This window comes from Castanea sativa, chromosome 11 (assembly GCF_040712315.1).
Source record: "Castanea sativa cultivar Marrone di Chiusa Pesio chromosome 11, ASM4071231v1".
Lineage (NCBI taxonomy): Eukaryota > Viridiplantae > Streptophyta > Magnoliopsida > Fagales > Fagaceae > Castanea > Castanea sativa.
Window position 1 is genome coordinate 22,844,535 of NC_134023.1, and position 12,720 is coordinate 22,857,254.

Genomic DNA, 12,720 nt, shown 5'->3' on the forward strand with positions numbered 1-12,720 from the left:
GGACCCAAGAACAGTTATGGGCTCAGGCCCAATGAGCCTTAAACAATATGAATTTGTAGAGTGTGGGTTTTAAACCTAGGTTAGAAATGTATAGGGATTAAATGACAAATTAAAGATTGCCAGTACCTGGAAACAACAAGGAGTAATGTAAATAGGCCTCCTCGGACGTAAGCCGAGAGCTGTTCTTATATTATATCTCTTTCTTTGTCTTTTTTCTTTTTTAGGTTACAAAAAGTTCCGTCCCGTTTCTGTTCTAGGTCCCCCCTTAAATACTCCCCTTTTTAATACTTTATACACGTGTTGCCCCCAATTCCTCCCTTAGCCTAGATATTTCTTTTCTTAGTGCCTTTGAACAGTAACTAGAAGTTTCCCTTCCACTGTTCAAGTGTCACTTCCCCATTAATGCGGCCAGGGTGGTAGGTGCAGGGTCTTTAATGTGGAGGTAGCAGCCTTTATCTTTGATATTCTTCCAACATCAGTGCTTCTAGGACATTCAAGGGTTCACCCCCTTTAACCATTGGTCTTGACCGTGTCATTCCCTAACCTTTACCATGAAGTTCCGGGTTCTCTAGTGTCAGTCCGAGGGGAAAACCATCCTCGGCTGGACCCTCGGATCCTCGGCGTATGGGCCGACTTAAAGTACTAACAAGTCCTAAACTCAAGAGCAGGTCGGCCTTACTTAGCAAGACCCAACGGCCCATATTACTATCAAGATCTTTTTACTCCCCACAGAGGTACTGCTGCACTGGTACTAGTAGAAGACGCAATAGTTACGAACAAGGAGAAAGGCAAAACGTAGATGTAAAATTGTAGATGAAGATGTGATAAAATTTAAAAGTATGAAGTGTAAAAATCGAGGAGACAAAAGACGTGTGTGGTTAAGAATAAATAAGAAAAAATAATTAAAAATGAGAAGTAATATATGTATGGTGAGGAAAAATAATGCTGTAATAAAAAATAATAAAAGATTGAAAATTGTGTTGTATTGGGCAGTGTGCTTAGTCGAGGGAATCAAGCCACTGCCCAGCTTGTAGTAGTTTTATTGTAATTTTTTTTTTCAAATTTTAGTTCTTTTTTTGAGTTTTTCCTTTTTGCTTGAAAGACCCCAATATATTGTTAAGTTGCTCAAATTATAGACCAAAAGTTAATTTTATTGGCCAAAAAAAAAAAAAAATTCAGGGTGGTTCCAAAACAAATTTCAAAGGTAAATAAATATTAAATTTTAAATTATTATTATATATATATATATATTTTTTTTTTTTTTTCATATCAGGGTGGTCCTAGGACCACCTTGGCCATAAGGTGGCGCTGCCACTGTCTATATTGTAGTGAAGAATTATGAAGCTCATAATATGTATCGCTAGGTTGTTGTAACTTGAGAGTGACATGCTAGTGAACTTGTTATTTATGTACAATATTACTTGTGGACCATGGCATTAAAAGAGTGAGATATTCGTATCTCAATCAAGCCATATATCAATGAAATCTATTTCTTTTAACCTTATGATTATAAAGTCTTTTTTATAATTTATCCAACACTCTTTTACTTAATTTCAAGAAATAAAAAATTTTGATTCTCCAAAATAATAATAATAATAATAATAAATTTACTATAGCCTAATATATATATTTTATTAATTTAGGTAAAACTTTATTATCTAATTTCAAAAAAATTAAAATTATTTTGTAACAATGAAAACTTAAAATTTTTACCAAAATTCTAATTTTATATTTTAATATAATAAAACTTGAACTATCATTGCAGAAACCAGAAAGTAGCTCATTATAAATATATATATATATATATATTTTACTAAAAGGAAGGAAAAAAATTGTATAGTTTTTAGACCCTTTAAAACACAATCAGATTAACCTAGTTATTTAGCCAAGTGATTAACTTAGGTAAATTATGCAGATCTAGGTTAACACATATAAATCATATCATTGACAAGTGCAAAAAATAAATAACACAATGATATGATAACTTAGAAAAACCAAACCAATAAAAAACCTGGGGAGGATTTAACCTAACTATCCTCAAGGTAAAACAAATCAACTATGAAAGAATTGAAGTTTACACAATAGCGACTTAGACCACTAACATCCTATTGCTACCTCGAGTAGGAAACTTACTACCACGACCACATGACAGCTCCGAGTCCACGGACTACTTCTTTCTTGGATTCCCAGCAAGTACAAGCACTCCCGCTTGTATATCTTTAAACTCTTGAATCTGCAACTAAATTAATCACCAAACTTTTTGACATCAATCTAGATCATGATAACCCTAAGTGTATTTGAAGGCAAACACCTGTATATCTCACAAGAGATTCACACACACAACATAAAGAGTAATCCTAAAACGTGGCTAGAGTTTTTCCTTTTATACTTAAGACAAAATATAAAACCCTACACGTAAAACGGGCTAGGGCTGAGTTGGAAAAATCTGCAGAAAAAGAATCTTCACGAGCTTCAATCGATCGAGTCTAATATTCGATCGATCGAGCCAGGCAGATTTACACAGTAAACCTCGCAGTACACTCGATTCCAACTTTACACTTAAATATACTTTGAGTAAGACTAAAACAAGGATAAACTTTTTGATCATGGTTTGCCAACATTACAAACTGAAGTCTTAATACATTTAAACCTAAAGTCTTAAAACCCAACAAAAACCATAAACATGCTTTTCGTTTTTATTAAAAAACATATACATGCTGATATGTGTACGTAGACTGCAAGAGTGACATGCATCAAGTGGCGGGCTCTAAGAATTTTGTTCAGGGTGTTCCTTAGAAAGCATAAATTACACAATCTTATTTCTTTTTAGCTTTTAGGTAATTAGGTTTGATTCAATGTTATTAACTCCATTCCATTCCAGCCGCAACGACCGGAAAATACTGTGCCGGTAAACAAACTGGAATAGTAACCCACCCTATTCCACTTCGGAAAAAATTTCGGGTCATTCCAATCTATTTCGGGGTGTTTCGGTAAATACTGGCCGAAATTCAAGATTCGTTCGGCATGAAGTTTATGCTTTAAAAAAAAATTCTTAAAACCAAAACAAATTTGCATTCTGTAAACCAAAAAACCTCAAAATGAAAAAAAAAATGAAAAGCAAATAAATGAACAAAGGTACTTGTATAGCAAAAAAAAAAAAAAAAATCGTATTGAGAAATTTGAGACTCAAAACTTGAGAAGAGGCATTGCTACACTGGTACTGGTAGAAGACACAGAAGTTACGAACAAGGAGAAAGACAAAATGTAGATGTAAAAGTGTAGATGAAGATGTGATAAAATTTAAAAGTATGAAATGTAAAAATGAAGGAAACAAAAGACGTGTGTGATTAAGAATAAATAAGAAAAAATAATTAAAAATGAGAAATAAGTAATATATGTCTGGTGAGGAAAAATAATACAGTAATAAAAATAATGAAAGATTGAAAATTGTGTTGTATTGGGCAGTGTGCTTAGTCGAAGGAATCAAGCCATTGCCCAGCCTGAAGTAGTTTTATTATAATTTGTTTTCTTCAGATTTTAGTTCAATTTTTTTTTGAGTTTTTCCTTTTTGCTTAAAAGACCCCAATATATTGTTAAGTTGCTCAAATTATGAACCAAAATTTTATTTTATTGGTATAAAAGAAATTCAGGGTGGTCCCAAAAAAATTTTTAAAGGTAAATAAATATAAAATTTTAAATTATTATATATAATTTTTTATTTTTCAGGTCAGGGTGGTCCTGGGACTACCCTAGCCATAAGGTGGCGCCGCCACAGTCTATATTGTAGTGAAGAATTATGAAGCTCATAATATGTATCGCTAGGTTGTTGTAACTTGAGAGTGACATGCTAGTGAACTTGTTATTTATGTAGAATAATACTTGTGGACCATGGCATTAAAAGAGTGAGATATTCGTATCTCAATCAAGCCATATATTAATGAAATCTATTTCTTTTAACCTTACTATTATAAAGTCTTTTTTATAATTTATCTAACACTCTTTTACTTAAGTTTCAAGAAATAAAAAAATTTGATTCTCCAAAATAATAATAATAATAATAATAATGATAATAATAATAATAATAATAATAATAATGATATAATAAAAATTTTTACTTTAGCCTAATATATATATTTTATTAATTTAGGTAAGTAAATATAAAATTTTAAATTATTATATATAATTTTTTTTTTCAAGTCAAGGTGGTTCTGGGACCACCCTGGCCATAAGGTGGTGCCACCACTGGTGTTATGATTTATGACTAGCATGTGTTATGATTTACGACTAGCATCTCTCTCAACCATTATGACTTATGACTACCGAAAGTTTGTCTTGGCAACTTTTTAAATTATTATCTATAAATTTTTTTTTTTCCAGGTCAAGGTGGTCCTAGGACCACCCTAGCCATAATGTAGCGCTGCCACTGGCCACAAATTTTGACACTCTACATGTAGGGCATGTCCTCGTTACCATTGTACGGTAAATTGAGAGTCACATGTCCATACCACCAAAAAATGCATAATGTGTGAGGTCCACCTCCATGTGAAGAAGGGGAGGCATGTTACGAAAACACTAAATACCACCTCCCATACCACAGGCAGTAAGAATAAGAAGGAATAACTACAGTTAATATACCAACTTAACAGGTAGTATTATAAATGTTTTATTATACCAAGTGAGGGAAACATATGAAAACTAACTCCAAAGACATGGAAGACCAAAGAGGTGAAGATCATCTATCATCTTGGGTGTTGGGAAATTCGATTGTCATTCAAATGTCTCTAAGAGCTGCAATTGAGCTAGACATCTTCAATATCATTGCCAATGCAGGTTCTAAAGCTCAACTTTCTGCAGCTGAGATTGTTGAGAAGATCCCAACAACCAATCCGAATGCGGCTATCACTTTGGACCGGATACTAAGGCTGCTTAGCGTAAACTCTCTCTTGTCAATGTCTCAAAGGCCATGCCAAAGTGGGGATGATGCCACACATCAAGAAATGTGTTATGGCCTAACACAGTTAACTCGTCACTTAGCAACTAATAAGGACGGAATTTCCTCGGCTTCAATAGTGCTCCTTTCGAGTGAAAGAATGATGGTTGAACCCCAATACATGCTTAAGAACATGGTGCTTGAACCAGAGTGCAAGCCTTTCTACTCAAACTATGGTGAGAATTTTTATGAGTACGCAGCAAAGGAGCCAAAGTTCAATAAACTATTCCAAGAATTTATGGCACATAGCTCAAAACTATTCTTGGATGAGGTACTTAAGGTGTATCGTGGTTTTGAAGAGATAAAGGAGTTGTTGGATGTAGGGGGCGGCATGGGAACTTCTCTTGGGAACATAATTTCTATGTATCCCCACATTCATGGAAAAAACTTTGACTTACCCAATGTAATTAGTGTTGCTCTCAAGCTCTCAGGTTTGACATTTTCCTCTTTTCTTATTTCTTTTTTTGGCAATTTCTACATATACCTTACATACATGCCACTTTTGCACAAAATTTGTGACAAAAGACGTGAAAGTTGTTAGAAAAACATGTTAGGAAACCCTTTTGACATCAGTATTGAGTTTCAAAAAACAAAAAAGACATGTCTGTCTGCCATCATTAGCTACTACCTAGGCTCAACGTTGGTATTTTTATAAGAAGTAACTGTGGTTAATTAATTGATTGCAGCAACTCGCTTTTTCAATGAATTTGTTGTTTGCACGTAGTCTCTAATTGATGCTTCAAGAGAGCTTGAAAAACCCAAATCTGTGTACAAAAATACTCCCCTCTTGTGTGTTTGTGGAAATGTGCTCTATGGTTTGTATTTATATGTACTTAAAGTTCTATCATACGGCTGAGAAACTAAGTAGTTAGCCCAATTTGCCTGACTCTCAATTGGTTAGGACATGGAATTTGACTGGTCGAGATAAGTGACTCTTGACCTGTCGAACCGGTCGAAATGCAGCACAACAACAGTCCATTTTCTACTTATTTCTTGAGCCTTCCACTATTTTGAAGCTAATTTATCTTGATCAAATATAATCCATTTTAATTCTATCTAGACAAACTAAGTTCTAAACTGTTAAATTTGTTTATTTTTGCCAATCTAAAAATATAGACTTTACATATTAGTTGTAAAATGATATCTTGCTTCTTCTCATTTGAAATATACATATTAATACAACTAAAATTCATTCATAAAGGTCATCAAAAGAAAACAAAAAGTGGTTGTTTTAGTTTCTATCTTTTCATTCTTGAATTCCATGATTTTGTTATTTTTTGGTTTTACAATTTGTATAGCAACAACAATAATAATAATGCCACTTTGGTTTCTCTTCATGAAAAGGGCTACGTTATAAGTTATAACATGCTTCATTTATTTACCAATACTAATTTTCTCCCTTTTTAATAATCTATATATATATATATATCATATTATATATAATAAAAGTTGGGCTTAAACGTTGTGGTTGCGCCATATGGCTTCACCAAATTGTAAAAATTTTATTAAATTTTTAGATTTTAAAAGAACTAAAAAAGAATAGTATACTACCAAGACTCTAATTTATTCTTATTGTGGGGAATAAAAGAACCTAAGTAAGTATTTGGGCATTGGGCTTTATTGATGGACGCTAGTTCGTTTTAGACTAAAAGCCTCTAGAGCTGCAGGTCGACCCATAGGTCGAGAGTCCGAGGCTTCGTCCGAGGACGAATCTCTCGGAAAGACCCGCGAAGACCCTGGGATTCGCCAAAAAGATCAAGGCAGTGTTCTGGATGAACTGTTGGTTAAGAGGGGGATCTAAATACCCTTTAGACACCACAAAGTGAAAGAAATATCTTAGAAAAAGGCTGCTACCTCCACATTAAAGACCCTGCACCTACCTCCCTGGCCGCATTAATGGGGAAATGACCCCTGAATAGTAGAAGTCAGCCTTCTTGCTATCATTTGAAGACTTCTAGAGGGTGGTGGATGGGACAGGTATCTAATAGGGTGATTTGCGTTACACGTGGATAAAGAGAGAAGAAGAAGAAGTATTTAAAGAGGAAAGAGAGTAAAGAAAAGGAGGCGGTGGCTAGACAAATACTAAGAACTGTAACCTTTGAAAGAAAAAAGAGAAATAATAGATAAATCGTCATCGGTTTACGTCCGAAGAGGTTCATTTGCCTTATTCGTCCATTGTTTGCAAATACTGTAACATTTTAGCCTGTTCATCCAGCTTCGAATATCACTAAACTAGATTGTGAACCCACACTCTACAAATCTCATTGTTTAAGGCTCATTGGGCCTGAGCCCACGTGTGTTTTTGGGTCCAGACGCAATTGTGCACTTACACTTATCATTAAATAAAATTAGATTAACATTATTTTTTATTTGTTAGGATATATTTCTTAAATTAAGGGATAATATTTAACATACAAAAATTTAATTTAGATAATATTTATTATCTAATTAACATTATTTTTTTATTTGTTAGGATATATTTCTTAAATTAGGGGATAATATTTAACATACAAAAATTTAATTTAGATAATATTTATCACCTAAATTTTCAAAATTTTAATATTATTAAATTAATATTATTTTATTAGAATACCAAGACGCAAAACTTGATTATTAAGGGATAAGCACAATCCAAATTCTTCAAGAGGTGATTAGTATAAATCTATCCCCAAGAAACAGTATATATATCCATTAATTTGATAATTTCTAAGTTAATGACATTTAATATATATATATATATATATATATATATATATATATATATATATATATATATATCAAAATTCCTTATAGCTATCAACCATGTTCTCTTCCTCTCTTTTTAAATTTTTTTTTAAATTTTTAATTTTTTATATGTTACGTCATGTTGAATCAACTCTTTTTTTTTTTTTTTTTTCATTCTATTCATATGACACATTGATTAGATATCTTTAATTTCAATAAGATTTAAATGAATTATATTTCAAATGGAACTCTACCAATATATATAACCCTATATATCCTTTATGGAGTGAAGCTTACTTCAATATGTGAATGCCTAAATCCCATGACTATGCAAGTATGCATTCTTTATTATTTTATTATTATTATTATTATTATTATTATTATTATTATTATTATTATCTTTATCTTTATCTTTATCTTTAGTGATATTATTGGTTTTTTGACTTCATGTGATTTTAATTAATGAATTCAAAACATTCGAAAACATTGTCAAGTTTCTAAGGGCTCCTTCTTTGTTTTTGTATTTTTTCTTTAATTAAATTGATTAGGTTTTGTGTGTTAGTTGCCTTTTGTTTAAACTAATTTTCTTAGCTTTGATCTAATTTATATGCTTAGGGTTAGGGTCTTAGAATTAATGATGAAATGTGGTTAGAATTAATAGATTAGTTTAAACAATTTTCTTATTTTATTTTTATGTTACATCAAATTATCTAGATGTTCTACGGGTGTATTCTTGAATTATCAACTTTAATTTTAATTTATAATATTATCAAGATTATATTAATTTTAGATTTATCAATTATTTAGTACTTTTTTTAAATAATTATCAATTTAAAATTCAATTTGGAATTATCAATTTAATTTAGTTTAGGAAGAAATCTTACCCCTTATTTTAGTGAGATAATTATTTACACTTGATAATTTTTTCTTTTAACTTTATTGAATATATTAAAATATATAATTATTTATACATTTATTTTATAAGCTTTTTCATAAAACCATGCAACGCATAGGCCTATAACTAGTATATATAAAAAACCGAAAACTTTGAAACTCCCACAATTTTCCACATCATCATTTTAATTTATAAAAAAATTTAATTTTTTAAACTAAATAGTGAGAGAGTCTTAATAGGAGTCTCTCTCTTTTTTTTTCCTTAATCCTAAAGTTTTTTTTGTTTTACGTGATTCTTTCTTTCTTTTTCTTTTCTTTCTTTTTTTTTTGAAACCTAAAGTGAGTCGTTTAAAAACAAATTCTAACATGTGGCCTTTTTTTAAACTAAATAGTGAGAGTCCTAATAGGAGTCTCTCTCTCTTTTCCTTAATCCTAATTTTTTTTTTTACGTGAGTCTTTCTTTTTTCTTTTTCCTTTTTGAAACCTAAAGTGAGTCATTTTTAAAAATAAAAATCTAACGTGAGGTCTAATTAAAAAAATTATAATTATTTTTTTATCCTAATTCTAACGTAAGTCTCTCAAAAAGTCAAAAATTTTGGTTTTATATTATATATAGATAATAATATAAAACCATGGAAAGATCTAAGGATATGAGAATGCAAGCTGTAGATCTACTATCAAGATAACATAAATTAAATTGGTGGTGAATAGTAGATTTAACTGCAATTGAGTATTATGTGAAGTCATTACCATAGAATAACCTACACTGAAATGTGTTAAGTAGAACCAATGACACGAAAGAAAAAGAATTTTTTTAAACCATTATATTGAAAAAAAAAATTTACTTATTTTCATTCATTTTCAAGTTATACATTTTTTAAAGTTAAGTTATAAACCTTTAAGCAAAATAGTAACTTTTGTTTAGCGACTAGTTAACTTGAATTCTTATCCCTTGTTAGGTGTGGAGCATGTTAGCGGAAATATGTTTGAATCTTTACCAAGAGCAGAAACAATTTTATTGAAGGTTGGTTTCTCTTTCTTTTCTTTTTTTTCCCTAAAAAAATAAAAATATTTGGTTGAATTATACAGGACCGGCTCAAGGTATCTTCTTGGGGGGCAAAATATTTAAAGGGGGCATTTTTTGTTATTTAAATATCTATTAAATATTATTAACAACTTTATATATAGTATTTTTATTTAAAATCTATTTTTATTGCTTTTTTGAGATGCAAAATTATTAGGTATATTATTAACAACAATTGACAATTTAAAAAAATAAAATAAAAGATAGGAATTTCTGTGTTTTATTACAAATAAAATAAGTGGAGTGATCGATGCAACAACACAATGGTGTAAACTCTGTACGCCATACACGTAAACCAGTCAACAACTATCACTTTGCTTTACTTTTTATAAAAATAAAAATAAATAAATTTTAAAAAAAAAAAAACAAAGGAAGATTTTTTTTTTTTTGCCGAATATAAAAAAAAAAGGAAGATAAACTATCACTTTGCTTTACTTTTTATAAAAATATAAATTAATAAATTTTAAAAAAAAAATGTAGATAAGTATCGATGGTGTCGTACACCTATAGAAAAGCTGAAAAGACAAAACCTTTCTTTTCTTTGTTTTGCTGAATAAGCCTTATTTTCATTCAGCCTAATCCTTTACGCAAGTGTCTAAATATCAAACACCATTAACTAAAGAGTAAAGACTTAACCCACACCACATCTTCATTCGGTAAACACTCAACCCAACAGCAAAGAGAAAATCAAACCAATGAGGTGGTGTTTGGTACGAATTAAAATTTAGGATTCTTAAGAATATTAAAAGATTCTCACTTTTGATTATAAATCACATAAAGAAATCAGATGCTACAAGTATCTAGATTCCCAATCAACCCTTTATTTTAGGAATGTGAATTTCATTTAAAACAAATAGGTATCTAAATTTTCAAGCTTAAAAAAATTATATTCGTTATAAATTGACAATTTTACCATTTTCACTTATCATTTAACGAATGAAGAAAAACATAAAACAAATTATCAATATCTATTCTTTTATCTTTATTGCTTCCGGCCACAACAACTTAAATGCAAAAATAAAATAAAATATTTATATCTCCTATTTGAGATTGATTAGATGCTAAAATAAAATAAAATATTTATATCTCCTATTTGAGATTGGTTAGATGCTAAAATAAAATATTTATTTTTATTAACAAACATAATGTCATGATTTCCATTAAAAAAAAAAAGAATTTAAATAGTTATTTTTGTATTATACATGTCATTTTGAAATTTTAGAATATAGTTTTAATGAATTTGTTATAATTTATAGTTAATATTTTTTTTGTTATTATTTATTTGGAGGAAATTTTTTTAAAAAATTGATATTAGGTTTATAAATATAAGAATAGTCTGATCAAACATAATGCTTGGAACATAACTAAATAACTTTGGTCAAATGTCATCTAGCAATATTTTCCTAAAATTATGTTATTTAGCAAATTTTTCCCAGCGTGCATGCTTACTAAACACAGAGATTTTCATGTATTGGCTAAATTTTGAGCTTAATTAATAGTTATTATTAGCCTAAATTTTTGTTTCTCTTTTTATCTATTTATTTTTTAAAATTTTTTGGTTAATATTCCAGGGGCTTTTTTATATTTGGGGGCCTAAGGCAATTGTCTTACTTGCCTATATAGTAAAGCGGATACTGGAATTATACATGAATATGCAGTCGATGGTTGCATGTGGTAAATTAAAAAAATGGGTAATCCATGCAAAGCCATTCCAATAAATTTACATCAGCAGAATACAAGGATATAAATATCTAAATAAAATGGAAGATCGAAATTAATTATCATCCGTGAGAAATAAAATGGAATCCGCTAGAAAATAACATGGCCAACTTCTACTTGATAATAATATAATCGTGCCACTTCTTCCATTGGAAAATATAATAATGCATGGCAACCTGTTTTTAAGAATAATAATTAACAAACTGTGTTGTAATTTTTATGCAAGCAGTGGATACTCCATAACTGGGATGATGAACACTGCAAGAAGTTGTTGAAAAATTGCTGGGAAGCATTACCAGTTCCTGGGAAGGTGATAGCATTGGAAATTCTAATCCCTCAAGTATTGGGAAACGACTTCGCCTCAGTGAATGCAATAACTGACGACTTCTACATGATGCTCTTGCATGGGGGCAAGGTGCGAACAATAGCTGAATTTGAAGGCCTAGGTAAAGCTGTAGGGTTTGCTGAAATAAAGACATTCCCGATTGGTCAAGGCATTAATGTTATTGAATTTCTTAAATATTAAGAAATCAATTGAATCCTTCTCAAAAAAAAAAAAAAAATCAATTGAATAGTATTAAATAGTATGAGTCCCCTCTAGGGATCGATGTTGAAATAAAGTCATTATATGTATTATTGAATTTCCCTTTCATAAATAATATGTTCTTTCGGTGTTGGTAAGAACTTGAAAAAGAGAGGGATTTCAAAACTTTCGGTTGAGTAAAAATGTATGCATCATTAATTTTCAAGCGATGTCAAATTTTACAAATTATAAAGGTACGTAAAGTAATCTTTTTATACATCCAAATTGTAAAATCACCATTTTACATTTCCATAACAATCAATATTGGACTTTAATTTTAATCTATGATATTTACTTCATGATAACTGTTATTTATCATCCATTATAAAATGTAATAATGGTTTTAAACAAGTGCTGCAACACCAGTCCATTTTGTATGTTGTTAGACGCTTGATAAAATTTATTTATATTAAATAACATAATTACTAAATTGTTACATTTCAAATATCAAATATTAGAAACGATCAAAATCAATTTTACGGTATATTTTAGAGAGCAAAAGCTTATGAATTACCTTAATTTAGTAAGAAAGATCATGATACTACTCGGTTTACTATTTTTTGCCATTTCATTCTCATTCTATCATCTAACTTAATTACCCTTGAATCAAGCTGGCGCCATCTTGAGGACAGTTTCTTGTTTTTTTTGTCATTTCATTCTCCTTCTAACATCTAACTTAATTACCCTTGAATCGAGTTGGTCCCATCTTGGGTACAGTTTTTTTGT

General features: G+C 30.1%; 1 protein-coding gene across 1 annotated transcript; it reads left to right on the forward strand.

The window, feature by feature from the left end:
* Positions 1–4,602: 4,602 nt before the first annotated feature.
* On the forward strand, positions 4,603–12,180 carry LOC142615386 ((S)-scoulerine 9-O-methyltransferase-like). Its single transcript, XM_075788135.1, has 3 exons — positions 4,603–5,421; positions 9,568–9,632; positions 11,641–12,180. The coding sequence occupies exons 1-3, from the start codon at positions 4,689–4,691 to the stop codon at positions 11,935–11,937; spliced, it is 1,095 nt and encodes a 364-aa protein (XP_075644250.1). The 5' UTR covers positions 4,603–4,688; the 3' UTR covers positions 11,938–12,180.
* The last annotated feature ends 540 nt before the right edge of the window (positions 12,181–12,720 follow it).